The 27,681-nt window shown below is 44.9% G+C and overlaps 1 protein-coding gene across 1 annotated transcript in view; it reads left to right on the plus strand.

Annotated features, from left to right (window-relative positions):
* The window catches only part of IPO11 (importin 11), a 359,108-nt gene that overhangs the window by 274,499 nt on the left and 56,928 nt on the right, over positions 1–27,681 (plus strand). The window contains exon 29 of the mRNA XM_069962715.1: positions 6,177–6,267. Within this exon, the coding sequence (XP_069818816.1) occupies positions 6,177–6,267 (91 nt within the window). The remainder of the gene's footprint in view (positions 1–6,176; positions 6,268–27,681) is intronic.

Genomic DNA, 27,681 nt, shown 5'->3' on the forward strand with positions numbered 1-27,681 from the left:
AGCCCAAGTTTGCTGCCTGAACTGTGTCCAAACACACCATCCCCCGGGAAGATCCCTACATTCTATAATCCCTTTTGTCCTTTTATTATGTGAATATTAAGGTGTGTGACGTCACTACAGGAACACGAAGTGCATGAGCGTCCATGCTCTTTCTCATTATGTGTCTAGACTGCAGAGAGAGAGGAGCTCTGTGCTAGTTAGGGAGGGAAAGCACATAGATAGATAGGCAAACAAGTAGATATTTACAGGGAGGTAGAGAGAGGGAGAGATAGGCAGAGATAGGAAGTAAAAAACTTGTGATATCCAGAAAATAGTCAAACACTGATATATCACAAAATATCTTTATTACATGCTCGAAATAGTATAAAGCACAGGATAGTGGTTGGGGGGGGGGGGGGCAGAGGCTGTGTGACCACTAATCACAATCATTTATGCCAACAACAACCTTAGTATAAGAGGGAGTGCAGGCAGGACGTCCACAATTTATTCTTTAACGTCAAGCCAGATGTTCGTCTCCCTGCCCAGGCTCAACAGGGCCCTCTTGGCCTCTTGGTGGTGGAGTCATGGTGCATGCCTCCGTCAGATGAGGTTCTTTATTCTCTTCATCCGATGAGGCCTCTGCTGTTTGTTGAGCTTCTTCATCTCTGCTGACAAATGAACAGTGGACAAAATCTGTTATTACAAACATGTTAGCAACATTGTAACAATTCTCAAGAACCAATATGCATCCAATGCAGGATTTTACCTTCAATACACTAGGCCCCCTGAGCCGTCATCATTTGCAGCATCGGGTGGCCCTGCTGGTCTCCTGGGTTTTGCAAATGTCCCTTTAACTGCAAGCACTCCTGACCAGAGCTAGCAGTTATGTAGTTATGACTTCACTTCACCGTTTAGTGGTCAGTCGGAGGGGCAAAAGTTTGCTATGGGGCCCAGCCATTTCTAGTTACGCCCCTGGTGTTAGCCTTACCTTTGTGCCTAATCTAGACTATTGATCAACATTCTCACACTGCTCCCCAAAAATGTTGCTCAGGGAAAATAATATGTCTGCAAAGAAATAGTAATTTATTCTCACATCTTGCGCTAATCAGCCCTTGGCTCCCTAAAAATCTCACTTGAGAAATGAGTGGGACATTTTTAGGTCATATGTAATCATTGGGGCACATTTGTCGCCATTTATCCTGTCCGTGCTTTGTAGCTAAATCGAACTCAAGTTAGGTCTTACATCATCGACTTATTAAACAATTTTTAGTATCCAGTTAGGGCATGCTGCATTTATAAAGAATATTGAGTGTACAGCAGGGGGAGCATTATTGTTAGTAACTTTATTATTATCCAGTTCCAGAAATATATAGGTCCCCCTGCAGGAAGCTTGATGTATATAATCTCTGTCTACGTAACACATGTCTATATGTCTGCACACATAGCAGACTGAACTAATACTGACATCATCTGATCCTAGCATGGACAGATGCAATTAAGACACACACTTACTGGCGCGGTCTGCTGGCATTCAAAATGAAACGCAGCATTGGGGCAAAACGCAAAGAGCCGAGTTCTTCTTGTGAGGCCCCACGCCTCATCAGCTGCCGTCGCTCCCTGATGAATCTGTCCCTCACACTGGACCACCTGGTCTCCACATGTTTGGCTGAAAGCAAAAAACGTACAGACATTAGTAATTTATGAGCGTCAGGTGACCATAACAGTAGAGTTTCTTGTTTGACATAGTGGGTAAATAACTTGTCAATATGCTTGTCCCAACCTGGGTACACAATCCGGGCAACCTCCCTCCATGCGGCACTCCACCTTAGCCGGCTTGTGTACCCAGGCGCAGGGCCGTCCCATAGCAGTGGCCGAGCATGGACCTTAATAAAAAGATAAATAATATAAACCTCTTGCAAACAATGCTCGCTTGGTAAGGTAATAGCTAGTCGCGGTTTTTTCCTTGTTAGCGGCAATGTTGCTGACTAAATATGACGTCACTTATGTGGGTGGGTTATGGAGCTTCCCGTGCTGCTAACTCCCTCCCTCCTCCCTCTCCTTCCATGATGTCTGCTGCCGGCCCATATCTTATACACAGTACACAACTACTCCCATCATGTGGTCATAGTGTAAGCCTCAAATATTTCAAACATAACGTAATAGTGAATTCGACACCACAATCCGGAGGGGGGGGGTGAGTTAGCTGCATGGGCAGCTCGCTAACACAAACCATAAGTCACACCCTCGTTTCTCAGCAACATGTGATCAAACAAAGAAAATTCCTGGAAGAGATATTACACAAACATAGCGAATCAAACATAATTAGCGGCACATTGGCTACAATTGGAAATACATTGCATTATGTTTCACACAGACACATAGCCTAAGGGTACAAACACACACACCGTATACACAGCCTATTTACTGCTGCGATACGCAGCAAATACGCAAGAAATACACAGAAAATACGCAGCAGATTAGATCTAAATAACTGAACACAGCATCAAATCTGCACCACCAAATCTGCTGCAGATCTGCTGCAGATCTGCTGCGTATTTGCTGTGTATACTGTGTGTGTGTTTGTACCCTAACAAATATAAATGTATAGTGCGATTTAGAGCTAACCCTTATGGGCAAGCCATAGGAATTACACACATTCGTAGGGACGTGAACTACTATCAGCAATGTATGGTGACCAAAGTAGTCACACAGGGCAATAGGTGGGGGCAAAAATCCATAATAAACATTTAGCTTCGTCATAAATAAAGATCATTCAAGACTAACTTGTAATTGAGAAATTAGGAAGGAAAGAGCCTTTAACAACATATATATAAAATGAAGCAATGTAAAGTACCGGGACAGAATGTAAGCATTATTGAGAACAGATATATTCGAAGACCAGACCTGTACATTTATTTTTGACACTAACTCTAAAAAATACATCAAGTGACTGTCACACACATCGCTTCTCAGACTCACAATGATAAGCCAAAAAAGCGGTAAGCTGTTAGAACTCCACCTATGTCAACATTTATTAACTCATTAATGGCAAGGCGTTATCAAATACTTACTTGTAAGATTAGTCCATAAACGTCGATGAGTGATTTATCGATAACCATATCTGCCTCCATCGATTTGCCTTCACAGTTCTAAATAAGCTAATTGAGTGAATTGCTTTCACTCTTCAGATGTGAAAATACAGAAAATGGCGAAATAACCTTGGCATATACACACAGGAACAGAAAAATTATACATTTGTTATTTTGTTTCTCAAAACAATCACGTGACCCCCTAGATGCAATTGTATCATGGCCAGTGAACCTGCTTCGTAGGAGTAAGTAGATTTAGTTTGTCAGAACTTTGTAAGCCGAGGAACAAAAATAGAAATATAATCATCACACTAGTAGTCTGTTTTTAATTATACTGGCCTGTAATCGATCAACTGCTGCCTCCTCCTCAAGTAGCCTCTCCTCAATAATACTGGACTGGAATCAATCAACTGCTGCCTCCTCCTGCTGCTCAACTTGTCTCTTCTCAACAATACTGGCCTGGGTGCAATCAAGTGCTGCCGCATCCTCCTTGTTAACTTTTTTTCCAATATTTTTTTTCACTATTTTGGCACTTTTATTCACTATATTTTATTAATTTTATTCCTATTATTATTATTCTTTTTTTCTCATTATTTTTGGAAATTTTTTCCCCCACTTTTTTCATTGTAATAGCAACTGCAACTAAACGAAACTATACCCTGTCACACTCCCACTATTGTAGCTGCAATTATTCAGCCGTTAGAGCAAGGTTCATATTTGGTTCGGTTCGGACCGATCCGAAATTCACGAAATATCGCCGGATCGAACCAAACCGAACTTTTCAAAAGTTCGCTCATCCCTATTCCTAATGATAAGGAGGGTGGGGAGGAGGGACAGAGAGGGTGTGCCAGCCTAATGCATACACAATCTAGGCCACGCCCGTTGGGCACGGGGCTGCAAGTTTAAAAGTGTTTTTTTTAGGACAATAACTGCATCACCTGCCGAACGGACCCCAGGACAGATCTTGGATTAAAAGCAGCTATCTGAAGGTACAAGCGGATTGTGGGTATAGAGTCGCTTTTAAGACTGTCTGCCCTTCAAGGGAATCTGTAAGCTGTAAGTAATGCTTCAAACTGCTGACACTGTTAGATAGCTGTTAGATCAAGGAGACACAAGGTACCTTTCATATATCTACCTGTGCTTCCAGAATGTATATACATGCTTTTATTCTCTGGTACAAAGGGTCAAAGATGATTTTTCCAAGCTATTCATCTGCTGCAACTTAGAACTTCCTCCCCTCCCCCCTTCCTGCTTGATTGATACCTGGAAGCTGAGCCCCAAGCAGGGTCAGGTATGGGGAGTAAGGAGGTGTTACATCTAGCTGCACTTCAGGAGCTTGTTTACTAACATGCGCCCCTGGTGTATGGCACAGAAACGGAGCATATTCGCCCCTTTCCCCATGGTGTACGCCAGCTGTATCCCTCTTTTACCTGATAGGCAGGCAGAGGGGTGCGGCAAGGAGGAGGCATGATTTATTTAGGTTACGTCTGGAAACAGACATAAACGAGGCAAAACATCTACATCTATCTGAGCAGGTGTAGATTTTTACGCGATGGCTGCGCCGGCCGACTTTATTGAGAGGTGTGAACAGCGTACTAAATCCAGCTGGGGAAAAGGGGGCAGGGCCTCAACACTTGCATACGAGTACCCTAGTCTTGATAAATGTCGCTGATGTCTTCAGTCGACGATGTGTTATGCTCTGAATCAATGGGATCTTCCCAGTACTGACCACGGTTTAGAGAGAGCCTCATTGCAGCATTACACACGATCACAGGTTTTGTCTATACATAGTCTTAGACACTACACCAAATAAAAAAAAAAATGTCATGCAATTAATAACCTGCACCTCATGTGATAATATAACAGGAAATACAAAAAATACCTTATTCACATGAAAGACAGCCACAGATAAAATGTGTAGTTATAAAAACACGTGGTTCTATGGACTGTAATAAATCTTTGAAGCAACATGTCAGTCCTCAATGGATTTTCTTTGTCTCCATTACAAGTGCAATTGAAAATTTAAAACCATTATAAAAATCCTGTTGTGGACTGGCTTATAAAGTTTCTGTATGTATACACAGTAACAATCACTGGTGAGTGAGGGGAAAAGGAGTCACGGGTAGTGCTCACCTCATGTGTACAGTGGACCCATAAGTATATGCCCAATGTAATAAAGCGAATGTACCACTAGTACACTGTTTTTTTGTTTTATACATGAATGGATTGGCACAGGAGCAGAGATCGTCACACTGCGGGCCGGTGGGCCCACCTCCAGCCCTTCATGCCTGGCTGGTGCTCGGTAACAGACCAGCACTGTGTGCAGGAACCGGGCAGTGGTTCAAAAAAAGAACTTCGCCACTGGCATCCCCCCACGCAGGTGCTGGTCTGTTCATGTAAACAACAAAAAAGCAACAAAGCGATGTACTAGAGGTAAATTCACTTTAACCAAAACACTTTTTTTTTATTTGTGCCATGTGGGTATATGGTGCATCGGAGAGGGCAGCATAGTATGACGAGTTCTGTTTTAAAGTGTCCCTGTCGTGTGGAAAAAAATTTGACATGTCACAAAAACATGCCAAAAGTTTTCAAAGTTCAATGTCAGATGTTCAGATAGAGCCAGAAGAAGCATGCAGCTGAGCGCTTCATTCCCTGGTTTTCTGGGATACCCATTTCATTGCAGAAGACAGGGTCTATACACTTGGGCAGTACGTTCAAACAGTGACAGAGGGTGTTTCGTTAATTCCATTCATTTTCTGCTTAGGAAGTAGGGGGGAAAATAAAAAAAAAATCTGCAAAATATTCAATATACAGATACAGCAAAGGTAATAACAACAGTCATGGGGTGAAATCCTGATGATATGACGTACCATGCAACTGAAGCTGCCTGATTTTCTGAAAATATAACCCTGAAACTGTGACATTAACTCTGTTACATCTGTAATTCCTCTGTTCTTTCGCAATAAGTTAACTTCCGAGGGTGGATACTTAGGTAATAGGTGGCTAGAAATGATATTAATACATTGTTTTGTATTAGTAATATATTATGTATGTTATTGTTGTCAGCATATGGTTACAGTGATCTAATCTTTGCTATTTTGTTTTCAGTTGTCTATTAATGTCACATAATGAACCCCAAGACATTCAGGTGAATGAAGAGAAGGAACCTCCAACTGAGCAGGACAAGAGGAAAAGAATGGTATGTCATTTAAAAAAAAAAAAAGACTTATTTCATACAACATTTTACAGTGTGTATTCATTGTGTGGTCGTTGTATACATTTAATGTGTGTCTAGGTCTCTCACGCCCCACAAAAGCCAGAAAAATGTCACTTTGTCAAATGTCAAATGTCTGTTTGGTTAGCATACATCAGGGTTGTTTTTTTTTTTTTTTTTTTTTTTTTTTTGCTGTATAGAAAAGTGCTATTCATTGTCTTTAAGATTGCTGGAGAGAGAGTCATGTAGTAGTAGTAGTAGTAATAATAATTTTTAGCGCCTATATATATATATATACAGTATATATATGGGCAAAATTAGACATTACAGCGCTACACATGTAATTCAACAGTAAGTACAGTTAGTACTTGAGGAGAGGGTGCCCTGCTCGCAAGAGCTTACAGTCTGCATTCTGCATTCTACAGTCTGCTTACATTGCTGAAATGATCCGGCCATCTTTTATAGATAAGATGCAGATGCAATTACCCAGTCACCAAACAATTCCTACGTGTCAAGGTCTACTTGCTTGGAGTAGAGAGGGGGAGGACCAAATTAGAGAGAATGATTAGCCTGCTTGGAAAAATGAGTTTTGAGGGCACATTTGAAGCTTTGGGTATTGGAGATGAGTCTGACATTCTTAGGTAGTGCGTTCCATAGAAAAGTTGCAGCTTGGGTAAAGTCTTAAAGGCGCTATTATCTCCCTTAGACTATGAATTCAGCAGATTCATAGTCAACACACAACTAACACCGATTTCTCCAGGAAACTGGGGAGCCAGATTGCGAGAACGCAATGGGTTCCAGCAGTTGTGTTCCCCACACGTACCCTTTGGATAGGGGATGAGTGTTATACACTTTTTATGTTTACATGGACACAATTAAAAGTAACAATGACATGTGTGATTGACCTGTGTTGCAATGCAGTGTCTCCACGAGTATCAGACCGGCCTGCCAAAGGATCCTATGGTGGCCTCTGGCACAGTAACAGGGCCCTGAGGATCCAGCAGAAGACCCCTGCATTTGAAGCTGACTTAGTAGCCAATCACTTGCCATTAGGATCTTGTTCTTATGGGTTGATTTACACATAGCCTATAATATCTTACTGATGTTCTGTCCTGTGTATACATTGGTAACAAAGAGCACAATATAGTGGCCCTCAGAACCATTTCCTGTGGAGGGCCCAAGGGATCCCAGGGTGAGAACAGATTGTATGTGCATAAACCAGAGTTTCTTCTCTGTATTCAGTAAACAAAATGTTGATAATGTTCTGTCAGTGCATGGATAATTCCCTGATAATAACTTGCTTATAATATTTTCAGCAATGCTTGTTTGGTTCATTAATGTTCACTGGCAACATATTGTCTTGCTGTATTAATGGCACATTTGTTATAAATGTAAAGAATTTTTCTCTTTTAGACCAAGAATACATTTTTTTTAATCTCAATAGAGCAGCCTATTTCCTGTCTGTATTCAGTAGATCAAACGTACGTGATGTTCTGTTTGTAGACAAATAATTCCCAGGAAATGATTTGCCTTTATTATCCCTCGGCATGTTTTGGTGCATTAACACTTTTCTATTGTGCTGGCAAACCTGTGTATTTTAGTAAAGACAAATTTGTTACAGGGGTTTTTCCTCTTTAAGAGTGGGTTTACACTGAGATTCCCGTACTGTCAGTTTCAATCGGTTTACATATTTGCAGCAGAATTTTCGTCCTGCTGCGAGTATGTAAATCTTGCCCCCTCAATCCGCTGCGGCCTGGTGAATACTTTACCGGTATGCGCCCCGGCTGCTTCTGTGGCTTCCAACTCTCTGACGTCCCTCTCAGCCAATCAGTGCCCTGTCCCTCGCAGCCACTGATTGGCTGAGTGGTATGTCAGGGAGCCAGGAGCCCCAGAAGCAAGCCGGAGCGCAGAATAGTAAAGTACTCACCAGGCTAAGTGTTTACATACAAAAAAAAATGTGTGTTGCAACTTTGTTGTTTCTATTCTTTTGTATTATTAGTTTACAGGCATTAGTGCAGTTTTAGCTTAATGTTGAATGAATTCGGTAAGGGTGACCAAAAGTGTATGTTCACACTGAGTAATTAGATGAGTAACTTTTACGGAGAAATTGGTTAGGAAAATGTTGCCATTGAAATGAATAGTTTCCCTTGTCATACCCATAGACTTGTAAATTAATGCTGGGTTTACACGGAACGATAATTCGTCCAATCGAACGATTAATTTTTAGCGAACGACGAACGACGATTTGAAAACATGTTGAAAGATCAAAATGAACGATTTTTCGCTCATCGCTTGATCGTTTGCTGTGTTTACACGGAACGATTATCGCTCAAATGCGATCGTTATTGCGAAAATTCGAGCTATAATTGTTCCGTGTAAACGCAGCATAAGGCTCCACAGACTCTTTTTGCATATTTGCATATTTTGGCGATCATGTGGCCGGAGGGTGCAGGGGGCGATCATGCGGCCGGGGGGCGATCGGGGCTGCAGGGGAGGCGGGCAGGATATACATTACCAGGTCCCCGCTCCTGCTTGCTTCGGCGGCTCCCGACACGTTCTGCCCGGCCAATCAGTGCGCTGCCCTGCCGCAGCGCACTGATTGGCCGGGCGGGCCGTGAAGACCCGAGCCCCGAAGCAAGCAGGAACGGGGACCCGGTAATGTATAATGTCCGGCGGCTAGGGGGTTAATGGGGAGGGTTGCAGACAATATTGCAGCAGGGATGTACATCCCTGCTGCGAGTTTCTCTGCTAATGAAAGTATAGGGCTGGGATCTGCAGCGAGTCTCGCTGCAAAAACGCAGCATGTTGACTCGCTGCAGATTCGGCAAGTGGGTTTGAACCCTAAAGGGGGTAAGGGTATGTGGATTACACTGCTATAAAGTATCCCCCACTGATGTCTCTGGGTTTTCTATCTGTGCATACAGACATGTTGTCCATGATGACGTTACATGACCTTGGCTTATCTGTGCCAGCCATGGCATTGTTTTTTTCTTGGGTATATCATGGCTGAAGTGATGACTTCATGGAGAATACACAACTTAGCATAAGGAATATATAGAAAAGGGTGGGTTGGTAGAATTAAAAACCTTACTACTCTTTTATTGCTTACATCTACCATTCGATTTTCTTTTTAGTTTATTAGTTGAACGTGTTTCCTGACCACACCGACTCCTAGAGATTTCTGTAATGTGATTTTCTAATGTTCTCTACCTCTTGGCCTTCCTGCTGTCTGGCTGAACACCACAGGCTTCAGAAGATGCTTCAGTAGATTATTATAGGTTGCCTATCATTGATCTAAAATTGATAACACTAGCAGCTTCAATGTTCAGATGCAGAACATTTAACCTACTAAACATTTCTTCACTCCCCCGAAGGAGCAGCAGGAAACCCCCAGAGCAAGTAATTTTCCACTCACGTCTGTGCCTTAATAGCGTCTTTAACCTGCGTTCTAATTTTCTATCGTCAATCATCTTCTTCAGTCGAATAACTGCACGCGGTTCTTATAATTCCTGCGCTAAAGAATCCAGCTGTATATCGAACACCACTGCAATTACACTCACAAGCTGAAGTTTGTTAATCGTTACTTTCTGACTCCATCTTCTTTATGTTAATTAGAATGATTTCCAAGAAAACCATTTGGGGGGCCGTAAGTAATGCACTGCTGAGAGGCTTGTACTGCAAGCGGCAGCCGCGCCATTCTTGTGCTCTGTTTGCAGGAGGCACCCCCCGACCTGTGGGGTGTTTGTGTAGGAAGACGTCAAGGCTGCTAGCGAACCGTTTAATTAGGGCAAATGTGAAAATGAATAGTTTTTAATGAGTTTAATACTGGAAAAGCATTCGTAGATAAGAGCAATGTAACTTGTAGCTTTGAGCTGTTTTCCTAAGCTACCAAGGCTGTAAATTTATCTGACGTAAGCATTGCTGCAAACCATATAGTGTTATTAATGCCAGAGCCCCCTAAATAAGATGTGACAGTCAGCTGCTGCTGGGAAATACACCATCCTAGGGCGTTAGGTTGCGTGGGTACCTCGAACACCGTGAATTAGATAGATAACTTGCTGATTGTGGGATTTCGCAACCTAAATTCTAAACGTCATGTAGTCATTAACTTTTACAATCTAAAACGAAAGGGGAGAAGTGGTGCAGCTCACAGGTCTAAGTGCAAATGACTGAGGTTAAAATATATAGTCTGCCCCTACCTATAGTGGCATATGAGTGCCAAGAAGTGTAAACAAAAATTATATAGTCCTCTAAGTCACAGCAGCCCTATGTGATATAGTATTGAAACATAATAAAATAACAATATAAAATGCTGATTTAATTAGAATATATAAAATCACATATAATGATCATGGAAACAATAAAGTACAATAAAAGATACTAGTAAAAATGCCGTTGGGCTCTGGCGGGAAAATAAATAAATGAATATTTGGATACCAGCACTGCGGGTTAAGTCTGTAATGGGTGATGTCCAACAGTAGAAAATCACAAACTGTAGATTTTTAGCAGGATTCTTAGTCATATGCTGTTGCCAAAAACTGCTCTGGAGACATGAGTTGGTGAGTATCTGTGGTATGTCAGTATACTGGTACTGAAATGGCTGGGATTGCTGGGATCTGTAGTGTGTTTGTCAGTATACCAGTACTGGAATGACTGGGATTGCTGGGATCTGTAGTACTACAGTGCCAGTCCAAGTACATTCTACAGACACATGCTTATTTGTCTAGGGTGGAGGTTGTGTAGTAGTAAAGAAAGCGTCTGGTGTCTGTGACACCTCTCACCCGTCCCGATGGAGATACAGCAGCAGAAGCGATCAGGGCCAGCCTGTGGCAATGCGTCCTTGTGTAGTGGCAGGAGCAGTTCACACACTCTGCGCGGCCGCGCTCTGGATGTTCTCACCGTCCTCTTTTTGTCAGTTTCTGATGCAGCAATATTCAGGTATGACCAGCAGTTTGTTTGGAGAAAATGGCATATGTTGAATGGGGCCCCAATAGTTAAAATGGTGTACGGGACTTGCTCTTACACATGCGTGGGAGCATAATGTTTAGTCATACGCGTTTCAGAGTGTCAGGTTCACTCCTTCATCAGTGGCACAGTATGATACTTTTGACACGTTAAAGAGACATGTTTTAGAGGCTCTCTCGCTTCTCTTTCCGGCTTGCTGCTTTACCCATCTCAAAAAGAGGGGTTCCATAGACTTACTTTATCTCCTGCAGAGAGAGACAGGAATGCTCATTCTAATGATCGGTGGGGATCTTGACAACCAGATCCCAACCAATCCAACATTTTGTGAATTTTTTTGTGGACAAAAGTGACATTTTACCAGTTTGAAACTTGCATTAGGCAAATTGTATTCACATCACGTTAACAGATTTATGGTCTATGAGCTGCGTGTCTGTGTCAGTACAGTAGCTCGAACTAGCTCGCGCCATCAATCATGAAGCTCCCAAGTCCAGTCCGCAGAAGACCGCACACACAAATCTATGGATTTGTGAATGACCCCTAATCCTTAGAGCTTGTACTTGTAAGCATTACGATGCCCAGGTATTAGGTTATAGAGAACATCTACCTGAAATAGGCAAGTCTACCTCCTAACAAGTATTTATACCAGTGAAGATGTAACCAGAAGTACACTTCCCTTTCTTGGAATTATTCATTTTCTGAGGGAAAACGCTTGCTCGAGAAATAAGTCAAAATCTCCACCCTGTCACATGGAAAATCCCCAAGGAATCTGACTTGGATTGCCTACATGGGACAAAGTAAAGTGCATTGGTTCAACAACAAGCCAAAATACATAATGACAGACAGTAAAAAAGCAGCTTTACAGATTGAGAGTTAAAGAAACACTCATGTAACTCCTTAGTTCAATTCCGGATGTCCAGAAAATGATATAGAGCATAACAGTAGGCAAACATGCTTAGCAAACCATCTGTGCTTATCCATAAAGGACAGTAAAAAACACTTACAGGAAGGGGATAATGTCTTCTCATAGGGCCAGGGGGCCCTAGTTAATTGAATTAATTAAGAACTCCATCTGTTATCTAGTAGACAGGGACAGGAATACCCCATTATTGTGCTGCTTTTGGGCGCAAGGGTCTTAGATATAATACCTTGCCCCATATTGGCTGCACTGAATTTGCCCAGTGCTAATCCGCTGTTTGTTTCGTAAGGTGGACAGTTGTCTTGTCCTGGGGATTTCAGCTTTTTTTTTCTCTTATGTATACTTGGCAAGAATAACACTACTGTTATTAAAAGAATTAAAGCAAGATTCCTTCATCCGTGCCGCTGTTACTTCATGTACATCTGATCCACGTTAGCGTTTTATATTATACATTTTCAAAAGTTCAAGTGTACACCACTTCACCTGGATAGCATGGCAGTGCATTGGCCAATTATTATTATTATTATTATTATTATTATTATTATTATTATTATTATTATTTTATTACATATTGATTTTATATGGTTATTTGGTAATCCAGAAAATCTTATCACCAATATGACCAGGTCATATACGTACTTTAATGTGAGCATATTATGATATTGTCATTTTTGACCATATTTGTGGCAGGAAACTGCCTTAGTTCAGAAGGACTGGATGGGAAATCAATATAGCCATGCAGAGGCATGCATCAGTGTCACAGGGGAATCGATAGTCCCATAAGGCATGATCATGACTTTCTTGTTGGTAGTAACTGCATCTTGTGCATGGAAAACAGTCAATATGCTGCAGGATTTTTAGGACATGTTGCACTTTGTCTGATGTGTTTTTTTTCAGTTTCTGACTTTCAGAAAAATGTTCCAGTCTCCTTTTGCTTTTCTGAATTGAGTTATATACTGTATGATATATTCTGGATCAGTATAATATACATTTTGCTAGTAATCTAGCAGATCTAAATATATAATATCGATGCAAACTTCCTCATAGGAAACATGCACAGGAAGGCTTCATACTGCCTCTACATTCTACAGTATGGGCCTGTGTGTGTTGTCCATACCTAATAGTCTGGCAGCTTATTCCGCTCAACCGAGTGTACATGTCTACAGGGGAGGGAGCAGCAGCCCTGGAATAAATGAGCTGTTTCTTCCCATTTGGTTGTACCATTAGGGGACAGTCTCGTGTGTATTGGAGGTATTCTGGCAGATGTTAGGCAAAATGATGATTGAAAAATAGAAGCCACTGGAAAAGAAGTCTGGCAGCAGCTTTCTCCACCACTCTCCCTATTGACATTATTTGCACATTGAGCTGAACATATGTATGGGGCTATCGGGAGGAATTGCTATACAAGGGTTCAGTTGACAACAACTTTGTATGACTACTCAAGCATGCTCAAGTCTTATCAATCGGCATTTGAATACTGATGGTTGTATTTAAATGCTAAACAATTAGCTTTGAGCATGCTCAACTTACACTCATTTCTAATGACCACATTCAAGGTTAGTGCTTTCTATATAAAATAAGGCATTATATTCAAGGCTTAAAGCGTAACTGTCATTTCAGGGTCATTTTTCTGAAAACATGAAATATCAACAGTTCAAGCGATTTTAAGAAACTCTGTAATAGGTTTTATGTACTAAAAGAGTTTCCTTCTGGACTGAAAAAGCAATCTCCCAGCCTCCCCCCTCACATCAAATGAAGCAGGATTTCTGTCTCCATTATGTGGCTATGGAGAGGGGAGGGGCTGTTAGGAGTGACTGAGCACGGAGCAGTCCTACACAGCACAACACCCTGCAATCTTCTCTCAGTAAGTTCATAGATAAGCACTGACCTTTCTGACACCTGAATTTAGCGTTTTAGGTGCCCAGAGAGTCTACAAGCAGCTGACCTTCATGTCACCTCTTCCTGCTCCCTCATCTCCCTCAGCCCCTCCCCCCTTCATAGGCTTACAATGGAGAGAGCAGAGCCCTTCTTCACTGGCTTCTCTGTAATGAAGACGTGTTTGCCTGATAATGCACAGATAAGAAGTCAGGGGGGGAGGCTGGGAGATTGCTTCTTGAGTACAGAAGGAGGCTTTTTTGGCTGATGAAACCTATTACAGAGTTTCTTAAAATCGCTTATACTACTGATTTCTGCAATAAAAAAAAAACATGACAGTTACGCTTTAAACAAAAACAACACAATATTGAAGGTGTTCTGTTTATCTTAAGTTGAGGCTTCATTAAAAAACGATCACCAATAATAGGAAGAAAATACTGTCGGGCAAACATGGTTCAGTTGATAGCTACATCATCTAAGGCAGGGGTGGGGAACCTTTTCCATGTCGAGGGCCGGTCGGGCATTAATAAAATCATTCGAGGGCCGCATACCGTGCGTGGCAGTTAGTAGCGGGGGTTTGCAGCACCCAGGGCAAGGCAAGGTATTGTTCGCCTAGTGCCCCTGCTATTGTAGTTAACCCCCAGCCATGTCCCTGGTAGCCTAGTTAACCCCCCCAGCCATGTCCCTGGTGGCCTAGTTAACCCCCATCAGGCATGTCCCTGGTAGCCTAATTAACCCACATCAGTCATGTCCCTGGTAGCCTAGTTAACCCCCCATCAGGCCTGTCCCTGGTAGCCTAGTTAACCCCCATTAGTCATGTCCCTGGTGGCCTAGTTAACCCCCAACAGTCATGTCCCTGGTGGCCTAGCTAACCCCCATCAGGCCTGTCCCTGGTGGACCAGTTAACCCCCATCAGGCATGTCCCTGGTAGCCTAGTTAACCCACATCAGTCATGTCCCTGGTAGCCTAGTTAACCCGCATCAGTCTTGTCCCTGGTGGACTAGTTAACCCCCATCAGGCATGTCCCTGGTAGCCTAGTTAACCCCCATCAGGCATGTCCCTGGTAGCCTAGTTAACTCCCATCAGTCTTGTCCCTGGTAGCCTAGTTACCCCCCATCAGGCATGTCCCTGGTAGCCTAGTTAACCCCCATCAGGCATGTCCCTGGTGGCCTAGTTAACCCCCATCAGGCATGTCCCTGGTAGCCTAATTAACCCACATCAGTCATGTCCCTGGTAGCCTAGTTAACCCCCCATCAGGCCTGTCCCTGGTAGCCTAGTTAACCCCCATTAGTCATGTCCCTGGTGGCCTAGTTAACCCCCAACAGTCATGTCCCTGGTAGCCTAGTTAACCCCCAACAGTCATGTCCCTGGTGGACCAGTTAACCCCCAACAGTCATATGCCTGGTGGACCAGTAAACACCCAACAGTCATGTCCCTGGTGGACCAGTTAACCCCCAACAGTCATGTCCCTGGTGGACCAGTTAACCCCCAACAGTCTTGTCCCTGGTGGCCTAGTTATCCCCCCCCCCCAACAGTCATGTCCCTGGTGGACCAGTTAACCCCCAACAGTCATATGCCTGGTGGACCAGTAAACACCCAACAGTCATGTCCCTGGTGGACCAGTTAACCCCCAACAGTCTTGTCCCTAGTAGCCTAGTTATCCCCCCCCCCCCCCCCCCCCCATCACTCATGTCCCTGGTGGACTAGTTAACCCCCATCAGTCATGTCCCTGGTAGCCTAGTTATCCCCCCCCCCCCATCAGTCATGTCCCTGGTAGCCTAGTTATCCCCCCCCATCAGTCATGTCCCTGGTAGCCTAGTTATCCCCCCCCCCCCCATCAGGCATGTCCCTGGTAGCCTATTTAACCCCCAAATAAAAAAAAATAAACATCCCTCTCACCTTTCCTCCGTTCCCACGCTGTCCAGGTCCTCTTCTCTCCCAGGTCCTCTGTGCCGGTCTTCTCCTGCAGGCGGCGCGCGATGAAATGACGTCATCGCGCGCGGCCCGCAGGAGACTGAAGACACGCGCCGCTTTGGAGGAGGAAGGAGCCGACACAGACAGCACGGCAGCTGTCACAGAGGATGCTGTGTGCGCCGGCTCTTTCCTTCCTCCAGAGCAGCGCGTGTCACAGGGGAGCCGCGGGCCGCATCGGGAGGTCTCAGGGGCCGGATGCGGCCCGCGGGCCGGAGGTTCCCCACCCCTGATCTAAGGCATATGGCCACATCTAGGGAAGCTGCTTCCTTTAGGGAGGAAATTTTATCCTCTCCCTTAAAGGAGTTATCCAGCAAAAATCTTTTTTTTTCCAGAAGGTGTTAGAAAGTTATTTAGATTTGTAATTTACTTTAATTTATTAATCTCAAGTCTTCCCATACTTATCACCTGCTTTATGTCCTGAAGGAAGTGGCGTATTATTTTCAGTATGACACAGTGCTCTCTGCTGACATCTCTGGCCGAGACAGGAACGCTGTCTCAGTTTTCTATGAATCCCTATAGAAAACCTCTCTTGCTCTGGACAGTTCCTGTCTTGGATAGAGATGGCAGCAGAGAGCACTGTGTCAGACTGGAGAAAAGAAAACATTTCCTGCAGGACATACAACAGCTGATAAATATGGGAAAACGTGAGATTTTTAAATAGAATTAAATTACAAATGTAACTTTCTGAAACCAGTTGACTTGAAAGATTTTCGCTGGCTAACGCCTTTAGGGTATATTCACACGGACGGGCTCGCAGCGAGATTCTGGCAGTTCCCATACACTACATACTTGCTGCGGTCTAAACGACCGCAGCGAGTATGTACTTATACCGCCCTTAACCCCTTCTGCTCCCGCCCGGCTCCCCCGCTGTAAACATGCTTTACCTGTCCTTGCTGCACGGGTCCGGCGTCCTGCTCTCCCGTCCGGCCAATCAGTGGCTGCGGCTGGGCAACACACTAATTGGCCGGACAGGAGAGCAGGACGCCGGACCCGTGCAGCAAGGACAGGTAATGTATGCATACAGCGGGGGAGCCGGCGGGGGCAGAAGGGGTTAAGGGCGGTATAAATACATACTCGCTGCGGTCGTTTAGACCGCAGCAAGTATGTAGTGTATGGGAACTGCCAGGACCTGCCGGGCTCGCAGCGAGAATCTCGCTGCGAGCCCGTTTGTGTGAATATACCCTTAACAAATAAAACTATAGTATATCCTGCAATAACAATAACCAATGAAATTCCAAAAGCACAAGGACCAGAAGCACACCATGCCCTCTCCACCTTCTTTTTGTTGAATACTATAAAAAAAAAAGATTTATTAGAAGTATTCCAGACAACCCCCTGGTGTAAAATACCATGTGCAGTTCTAGGCTGGGTTCACACTACGTATATTTCAGTCCGTATATTTCAGTCAGTATTGCAACCAAAACCAGGAGTGGATTAAAAACACAGAAAGGATCTGTTCACACAATGGTGAAATTGAGTGGATGGCCGCCATATAACAGTAAATAACTGCCATTATTTCAATATAACAGCCGTTGTTCTAAAATAACAGCACATATTTGCCATTAAATGGCGGCCATCCACTCAATTTCAACATTGTGTGAACAGAGCCTTTCTGTGTTTTTAATCCACTCCTGGTTTTGGTTGCAATACTGACTGAAATATACTGACTGAAATATACATATACTGACTGAAATATACGTAGTGTGAACGCAGCCCCCATGCTGCAACTCTGGGCAAAATAAGATCCTGGCTGAAGCGTGTCCTTAAAACTGTGTGTTCAGCGGAGACAAGTTCTTTGTTTTTTCCATTTGCCTTCCAATACATACTGTAAATCTAAGCTGATGAGTCGGTAATGGGTTAATCTTTACTTGCAGCTTGCCAGTAACAACTATTGGCATCAATATTAGCAGTGGTTTTACTCCCATCTAAGCTTTGTAATGCAATCCTTGCTGTTTTGGGTTTCTTACATATAGGCAGGTAATTAAATGAATTTGTCATAAAGAGTTTACCTTGTAATTAAATCCTCTACGAGCGCTCACATTGAGAGAGAGAAAGACTTGGAAGGGTTTTGTGTCTTCCCCGCTGAGGTGGTTCTTTAATTAAAGTAAATTGCAATTAAATCATAAGTTAGGGTGATCATTGTAAAATATGTCAACCAGCTTCTTCCTAATAATGGTTCCTGTCAATCCCTAAGTGACGTTTTGACTTGTGAAGTTTAATGAGAACCTTGCAGTAGCTTTCTCAATGATTGTTTGATATGGGATCTGCATTTATTTCCCCCTGTATTTTGATTTCCGCTACTGCCGAGCATCAGTGGAACGGCACAAAGAAAAGAGCAAAATGTACCTTGCTCTGATGCAGACCTCTGGCGTTATTCTGTGGTCGCTCAAGGCCAAACCGTTTTTATTAGGTTTATTTAAAAACCCTAAAGATGTGACGGAAAATGTAAATTTCTTTACAATTAATATAATTATCATGTATGAAAAAATGAAGGAATGAGTTATTACATGTATCTTTTAAAATTTGATCAAGAATATAATGTGTCCTATGTATAAAGCTTAAAGGGATACTGCAGCTAAATTCTTTTTTTTTTTCTTTTAAATCAACTGGTGTCAGAAAGTTATAAAGATGTATTTACTTCTATTTAAAAATCTCAAGTCTTCCAGTACTTATCAGCTGCTGTATGTCCTGCAGGAAGTGATGTATTCTTTTCAGTCTGAGGCTATGTTCCCACTACGTCAGAGACCGTCCGTTCCGTGACTGGGCCAGGTCACGGAACGGCCGGTCTCTGCAAAGATCATCCTCCATACACATTAAGTTTGACAGCTGGTCCAGCTGATGGTGGCATGTTTGGCCAACATTAAAGAATATCTAGCATGTTTAAAAACTTCTGACATTGCATCGTGACCCATCAGAAGTTTTGATCACTAGAGATCCCACTGATCACTAAAACAAAGGGGCAGAGACGCTCATCTGTGTGAATTCCTCCCTTGTTTCATATCAGTTTTCCTTGGAGAGCTAAGCACTGGTGTACAAAGTCTATTATGTGAGATTACATGTATTGTAATGTAATTATGTGATACTGTGACAGCCAATCACTGGATGTGTGGCATAAGAACATCGCCAATGATTAGCTGCAGTGTCTTATGACCAGTGTATGGTTAGTGACATAACTGCACCATGCATAGCAGAGAACAATAAAGTAATGACAATGGGGCAAGAAAAAAAAAAAATTAATTCATTTAATGTTTGGTTTCAACTAGTAAACGATTTTCAGAAAATCTGTGCGTATGCATTTGGATGACAATGAGTAGTCAGAATTGGCACCCCTGGTTTTTATATTCACTCTGTAATAAAGTGGCATTTCATAGTGCTGACCACATAAGACTTTGGGCTATTTAAGAAATCCGGAATATGTTACCCGACACATACTCCCTTACTGACATTTCAATTTCCACACTTGTGCCAACTAGTTCAGCTTCTAAAGAGCATTCATAGGCCTCAATTACCTACAGATGGGTCGGATACCTTACAACCAGTGCTGAGAATGCAGCCTGTCAATTATATTTTTATCTTTAGTCTATTTTCTAAATATATTAAAGGAGGGTAAAGAAAAACAAGGTAAAAAATGAGTAAACCAAAAAGGACAAGCAGTCCCCAATACAGTAGAAACAAACATTAGATAATAGAATAAGCAGCATAGCCACAACTAGGCTAAACTATAAGTGGCTGCCAAAACCCCTTGCCTAATATTCAGTTATATTTCTATTACTTTCCACTGTTTTTATGTTAAAACTGTTTTAGCTACAGTGTGTGTATATAGGGAGAAGCACTACTTCTGGCCATTATATAACCCCTTAACAACCAAGGGTGTACACCTTGCCGGGGGGGGGGGGGGGCTTCACTGTGGTGCGAGCTCAGGAGCTGAGTTTGCTTCATAGCGGGTGAGGATCGGCTGCGACCAGCACCAAGGCCCTCACACTCTCTATTGCAGGCCGCCGTGATCGCGCGCCCTCCCTCCCTCCCGCCATTAACCCCTTAAATGCTGCGACCACAGCGCTTAAGTGTCTGTGATAGGAGCATCTCCTGTCACTTACCAATTGGGACACGCTGTGGGGGTCCCGATCGCTCTGCCTGACTGCCAGAGGTATACTGCTTACCTCCGTGCAGTCTGATCTTCTGATAGAGTCTGCCACAGGCAGGCTCTATCAGAAAATGGCAGATTACACTGATCCCTGCTATGCCCCAAATCCCCTTCCCCAATAAAAGTCTAAATCACCCCTTCCCATTTTATAAATAAAAAACATAAAAGTAATAAATAAACATATTATATGTCATAACGTGCGTAATCGTCTGCGCTTTTAAAATAAAATAATATTATTACTGCTTAGTAAACGGCTGTGAACAAAAAGCTGTAAAAAATAAATGCGCTATAGGAGTTACAATAGGGCCATTTTAAATATACCTTAGCAAAAAAAAAAGTTTTACTGTTAAAAACAACAGTAAAACACTAGAAAAGCTATATAAACATGATTATTGCTGTATTCAGATTGACCTATAGAATAAAGATAGCATGTCAGTTTTACCTTAAAGTGCATTATGTAAACACGACCCCCCCCCCCCACAAACTTTGCATTATTTGTCCCTAATTTACCTCATAAATGATATTTTGGAAGTTCCGTTCTTAATTTTATGGTACATTGAAAGGTTGCATTACAAAGTACACTTGTTCCTAAAAAAAAAAAAAAGACCTCACATGGCTCTGTAGATAGAAAATTAAAAGAGTTATAGTTTTTAGAAGGCAAGGAGGTCCTTAAGACCATTTTGGGCTCTGTCCTTAAGGGGATAATGTTTATATGTCATTTTTAATCAGATTTACCCTCTACATGTTTATAACTTTCAGTTCAGTTAGTAAGTGGAGCCTAACCACCATAATGTCTAACCACACACATAGATGAGGGATCCTGATCCTCTGTATCCCCATAGCACAGCTTCAGAAACAGCAAAAGGGAGAACATTATAGAGTAGTACTGAGCAGTGTAAAATGTTAATCCAGCATTGTGGTGAGTTACTAGAGTATCTAGCACCTTCTATATTTGTTACACTCTGCCTGTAATTCCTCCACATACACCCCCTGCACTGCAGAGCCCCGGATGAATATTTATTAGAAGGGTTGGCCTGTTTTTGTTGATAGCTTCGCCCCCAGTGCACCAAATCAACATACAGTAAAACCTCGGTTCCCGAACTCCTTGGAGTTCGAACAATTCGGTTTTCGAACTAAATTTCCCCCTGAACTTTTGCTCAGTATCCGAACAAAACCAGGGTGATAACTGTCAGCTGAACTGATGTTCAGCTGACAGTTAGAGGTGTTCGGGAACAGTAAGAGGCAGGAGCGGGCGGCTATATAAACTTGCCGCCGTGCTCCTGTTCCAATCAGCTGCGGGGGACACCCTGTAAAGAAGTGGGGAATCCCATCATAATGATGGGATTCCCCACTTCTTTACAGGGTGTCCCCCGCAGCTGAGAGGAGCAGGAGCACGGCGGCAAGTTTAAATAGCCGCCCGCTCCTGCCTTTCACTGCGGGCACAGGCTGTAAAGAAGCCGGCTCCCAGCGCTGTCCTCCTGTGTCTCCCCACCAGCCCCCGCCGGCCAGGAGCGCTTCTGATAAACTTACCCAGCCTGTACATCCCTATAGACTGCGGCGCGCCCGTGCTGTTGCGCCCGCAGCCCCGCTCACCAGCTTCTTGCTCCCGCTGCTCCCCGCCGCCTCTGCAGGGTAAGGGAGAGTCTGCAGAGGTAGCGGGGAGCAGCGGGAGCAAGAAGCTGGTGTCGGGGCTGCGGGCGCAACAGCACGGGCGCGCCGCAGTCTATAGGGATGTACAGGCTGGGTAAGTTTATCAGAAGCGCTCCGGGCCGACGGGGGCTGGTGGGGAGAGACAGGAGGACAGCGCTGGGAGCCGGCTTCTTTACAGCCTGTCCCCGCAGTGAGAGGCAGGAGTGAGCGGCTATTTAAACTTGCCGCTGTGCTCCTGCTCCTCTCAGCTGCCGGGGACACCCTGTAAAGAAGTGGGGAATCCCATCATAATGATGGGATTCCCCACTTCTTTACAGGGTGTCCCCCGCAGCTGATTGGAGCAGGAGCACGGTGGCAAGTTTAAATAGCCGCCCGCTCCTGCCTCTCACTGTTGCGGGGGATGTGGAGTGTTTTTGCACTCTGTGGGCCGGGTGCTCTGCAAACTACAAAGTACACGAAATTGGTGTCAAGGATGAAGGTAAGAAACTAACCTTAAGGGTGCCTTCACACATACCGACATACCGAGTTTCTGCTATGAGCTGAGGTCCTGAAAGGCCCCTATCACTACATACAAGCAGTGGTCTGAAAGACCGCTGCGTGTATGTAATGCAGCCGCCCCCTTAACCCCTTTGGCTCACGCATCGGTCCCACACCGCTGTCTCCATACATTACCTGGCTCTGGCTGCACGGGGTCCCGGCGTCTTGCTCTGCCGCCCAGCCAATCAGTGTGTTGCCCAGCCGCAGCCACTGGTTGGCTGGGCGGCAGAGCAGGAACTCGGGAGACAGCAGTGCGGGAGCCGAAGGGGGCGGCTGCATTACATACATGCAGCGATCTTTCAGACCACTGCTTGTATGTAGTGATAGGGGCCTTCCAGGACCTCGGCTCATAGCAGAAACTCACAGCGAGTTTTTTGCGGCGAGTCGGTATGTGTGAAGGCACCCTAAAGGAGAAGTCTCAAGAAACTGAAAGAAAACAAAGTAAACTTACCTATCCTTGCATCCTGTAGTGCCTCTCTTGGGTCCTGGTGACAGCCACTGGCCTCCTGCAGCTCTTCCAATGGCAATGTTACATGCCCAGGTGATCTGTAGCCCGTTCAGCCAGTCACTGACTAGGACGGGTTTGTTACTTGGTAACTAGCTTATTAACTGATAGTGTCATCCAGAATCGGCCTAATCCCTGAGGGACAGCTATGCTAACTATGGCGTTCAACATTTTTTTTAACATGAGACTTCACAGATGCACAGAGGGAGCATAGAGCCCCTTAGCCATTGTTAGGGGTCCTATACCAGGTAGCTCTGCACACACTTCCATCTTAGCCCTACTGTCCTAGTAGGACATTATTCCTATTTGTCTGTTCCTATTCCTATTAATCTATTTTCTGAAATTAATGTGACGTTGACTTAATGCAACATCCATAAATCTGTTTACATAACGACTATCCTCTCTTTCCTCCGATCTGTCATATAGAAATTATTTTTAATCTGCAGACATCTCAAACTTTATCATTGCTAACAAAGCATGAAATACACGATTCTGTCTGAAGGGGACTCCACATATAATGCACAGCTAATGTGTAATTTTCAGGATGTAAGTCTAAGTGGATAATGAGAAGCAGCCTCCGTCACACTTGCTTACTGTCACTGTCTTGCACAGGCAGCACTTGGTTACTATTACAGTCACACAGCACAACAGGATGGCTGTCACAGTCGCCACTGGTGCCAGAGTTTAGGAGCTTACTGTATACTGTTATACATGAAACACACTGCATTCAGATCACTAGCTCCTCTAGCGGAGGCTGCATGGAACTAGTGAGCCATCATTTAGCTCTGTCTATTCAGGGGATTTTGTTGGGCCAGACGACTATTAAGGTTTAGCAAACTGGTTTTTAAGGACAGATAAAATTTAAAGGGGTATGCCAGAGACTAAAAATTTTACTTTTTTAAAGTTTTATAACTTTGTAATATAACTGTAGAAAATGTATTGTTTTTTTTATTGACATATTCACTTCCATTTACTGGCAGCAGAAAGGGGTGACATGCTGCCACTTATGTTTGTAGGGAACTTCAGGGCTATCTAAGGGTGGTATTACACAGGCCTATAGGGGCCCGATAATACCTGTAAAGAATCGCCGATCTTATCGATGGCCTTGCAGCCCTTGCTTTAACTATATACTTTGCCGATTCACGCTCCAGGGCTGCTCCTGCGGTCCGCTTCTCCCTGAGTCCCGCGCGTTCTAGCTTCAGAGCGGCCTGTCAGCTGACAGGCCACTCTGAAGCTAGAGCGTGCGGGACCCGAGGAGAAGCGGACAGCAGGAGCAGCCCCAGAGCGTGGATAGGTAATGTATATCGTCATTCGCCGGCCGCGCACCGCTTTTACACGTAGCGATGCGGGTGCTCCGGGTACTCCGGTTTCTTACCAGACCCAAAATATATGGATAGGTAAATTTAGATTGTGAGCCCTATTGGGGACAGGGAGCAATAATTGGCAAAATTATGTAAAGTGCTGTGTAATCTGTGTGCGCTATACAAATAAAAAATAAAGTACAATATGTGGGTAAAGACAGGGCCGTATTACCAGCCGCTGCTGCCCTAGGCACTAAACCTGTAGATGCCCCATCTTCACTCACCTATTAGCATCAGGATTTTCTAGTTTCTGAACATCATATTAATATCTGATCAGTCTTAGACCGCGTTCCCACATTTACTGTACGTCACCACATGCAGCGGAAACCAGATCCTCATGCGGTAACCAATAGGCCTATGGCCAATAATCCTGGTAACAGCACATGACAATTGAGGAAGAAATAGGAGCATAGTTTTGGCCATATGCATTTCTCTACATGTAGAAACATTGTCTGAATCACGTATTTCATGGTTTTTAACTGCTTAAAACATAAACAAATTTCCACATTGAATTAATGATTAATTAATGATTAGAGCCGTCTGCATATTGTCTGAAGACCTGCCACCCTACTTCCCCTGCCCTCCAGCGTCTCCCCCTGCACCCCCAGCTTCTCCCCTGCTGCTCCCCCTGCCCCCCAGCCTCTCCCCCTGCACCCCCAGCTTCTCCCCTGCCCCTCAACTTCTCCCCCTGCCACCCTACTTCCCCTGCCCTCCAGCGTCTCCCCCTGAACCCCCAGCTTCTCCCCTGCTGCTCCCCCTGCCCCCAGCCTCTCTCCCTGCACCTCCAGCTTCTCCCCTGCCCCCCAACCTCTCCCCCTGCCACCCTACTTCCCCTGCCCCCCAGCATCTCCCCCTGCACCCCCAGCTTCTCCCCTGATGCTCCCCCTGCCCCCCAGCTTCTCCCCCTGCACCCCCAGCTTCTCCCCTGCCCCCCTACTTCCCCTGCCACCCAGCGTCTCCCCCTGCCCCCCAGCGTCTCCCCCTGCTGCTCCCCCTGCCCCCCAGCCTCTCCCCCTGCACCCCCAGCTTCTCCCCCTGCCACCCTACTTCCCCTGCCCCCCAGCGTCTCCCCCTGCACCCCCAACTTCTCCCCTGCTGCTCCCCCTGCCCCCCAGCTTCACCCCTGCCCCCCTGCTGCTCCCCCTGCCCCCCAGCTTCACCCCTGACCCCCTGCTGCTCCCCTTGCTACCCTACTTCCCCTGCCCCCTACTTCCCCTGCACCCCCCATCCTCTCCCCCTGCACCCCCCATCCTCTCCCCCTGCACCCCCCAGCTTCTCTCCGTGCACCCCCCAGCTTCTCCCCCTGCACGGAGAAGTCTTCATGATGCTGCGCCAGATGGAGAAGAAAGCAAAAAGTGAGTGACGGCAATTTGAGAAGACGTCACCTGTGATTCATTAGTAACTGCACTGTAATCACTTCTATAGTGTGCAGAGCCTGTGTACCATTGGTGTCTAAATGGGTCAGTGTATTGTTTGCGGAAGTGTGCTGACACAGCCCCGCGGTCACAGTACACTAGCACAAACTTTTAAACTAGAACCCAACTACAACAGCTGCAGGCACTACAACTCCCAGCATATCCTGAGGGCTGCAGACTGTCAGTACATGCTGGGAGTTGTAGTGCCTGCAGCTGTTGTACTTGGGTCCTAGGTGCATTATACATACAATAAAAGTTTATAGTTTACTATAAAGAAATTAGTGTATTTTTTTTCTAGTTGGGGTCGGTTATGTACGAAGCGGAAGGAGGGGGGCCCAGGTAGGGCGGACAGCCCGGGGCCCAGGGTACATTTAATCCGCCACTGCCGCCATACTGTGACTGGATAACACCACCACACTAGACCTAACTAATAACACCTCCCCCCAATAAAAGACAACACATTTACAGGCAAGTCTGAATGGGAGGTGGAAGACTAGAAAAAAAAAAAAAAGTGCTGCCCTAGGACCCAGACCATGGGTGCTTAGTGGAAATACGGCCCTGGGTAAAGATCCTCTGCAGCAGGGAGGGAGTTTACATGAATGTAGGTATACAATTCTAGGAAACACCCCTGAGGGTCTGTCATTTACTGCAGTAGATCGTACACATCATAATGTCTCTGCATGAATAGACTGTTATTAACAGGTGCAGGTACAATCTGACAAATATTCTATTATGAAGAATGTTTGAAGATACCGTACTGGCTTGTATACAGAGTTACATGGTAATTTTACAACCAGAATTGAGTGAAATTATAAAATGAGGAGTAAACCAGTAGTCAAAAATAGGAATATATACCATATTGACATGGCAGTACCTGTAGAAGCCGTAAGACCAATACAGATGCATAGTGCAGCTTATTCTACAGTATGTTCTTACTAAAGCTGGGTGACATAGTCAGCTTATGTGGCAGGGGCAGTGTGGTAGTCACCTGGGTAGTGGAGCAGTATCTCTCTGTTAGCATAACGATATAGTTACAAATAGCACTTGCTCTATGCTTCCTTTTACCTTTTCAGCTCTAAGCACTGTATGCCACTCTGATTCCTGAAGATGATGATGGTAAAAATATCACCACAGGGTTCAGAATATAAGCATAAACATTTAAAAAAAGTATATTTTATTATATGGGTGTGTCCATCCTTCTCTTTCTCTCAATTTACTTAAGTATACCAATTTCTTGTCATACAAATGTAATACAGTCAGTGGCGAATTAAATGTACCCTGGGCCCCGGGCTGTCCACCCAACCTGCCCCCCCCCCCCGGTCAATCCGCCCACATTATAATCCACTACTGCCCCTGCCAATGCTATCCCCAATAAACACTGCCTGCCTCCCCTCCCTGCTGGCCCCAATAAAGATAATGTTTGGTCCCTTGCTGCACAGAGGATGTCAGGAGAGGAGGGTGCTGATCTTATAGGGGAGGTCCCAGCGTCCCAGCAGCACAGAGGATGTCAGGAGAGGAGGGTGCTGATCTTATAGGGGAGGTCACAGCAGCACAGAGGATGTCAGGAGAGGAGGGTGCTGATCTTATAGGGGAGGTCACAGCAGCACAGAGGATGTCAGGAGAGGAGGGTGCTAATCCCAAAGGAGATGGTCCCCCTCTTCCCCCCTTATAGATGGTCCCCCTTTTCCCTCTTCCCCCCTTAAAGATGGTCCCCCTCTTTCCCCCTTATAGCTGGTCCCCCTCTTTCCCCCTTATAGCTGGTCCCCCTCCCCCCCCTTATAACTGGTCCCCCTCCCCCCCCTTATAACTGGTCCCCCTTTCCCCCCCTTTTATAGCTGGTCCCCCTTCCCCCCCCCTATAGATGGTCCCCCTTTCCCCCCCTTATAGCTGGTCCCCCTTCCCCCCCCTCCTTATAGCTGGTCCCCCTTCCCCCCCTTATAGCTGGTCCCCCTTCCCCCCCCCCTTATAGCTGGTCCCCCTTCCCCCCCCTTTATAGCTGGTCCCCCTTCCCCCCCTTATAGCTGGTCCCCCTTTCCCCCCCCCCTTTATAGCTGGTC

This window comes from Dendropsophus ebraccatus, chromosome 3, assembly GCF_027789765.1.
Source record: "Dendropsophus ebraccatus isolate aDenEbr1 chromosome 3, aDenEbr1.pat, whole genome shotgun sequence".
Classification (NCBI taxonomy): domain Eukaryota; kingdom Metazoa; phylum Chordata; class Amphibia; order Anura; family Hylidae; genus Dendropsophus; species Dendropsophus ebraccatus.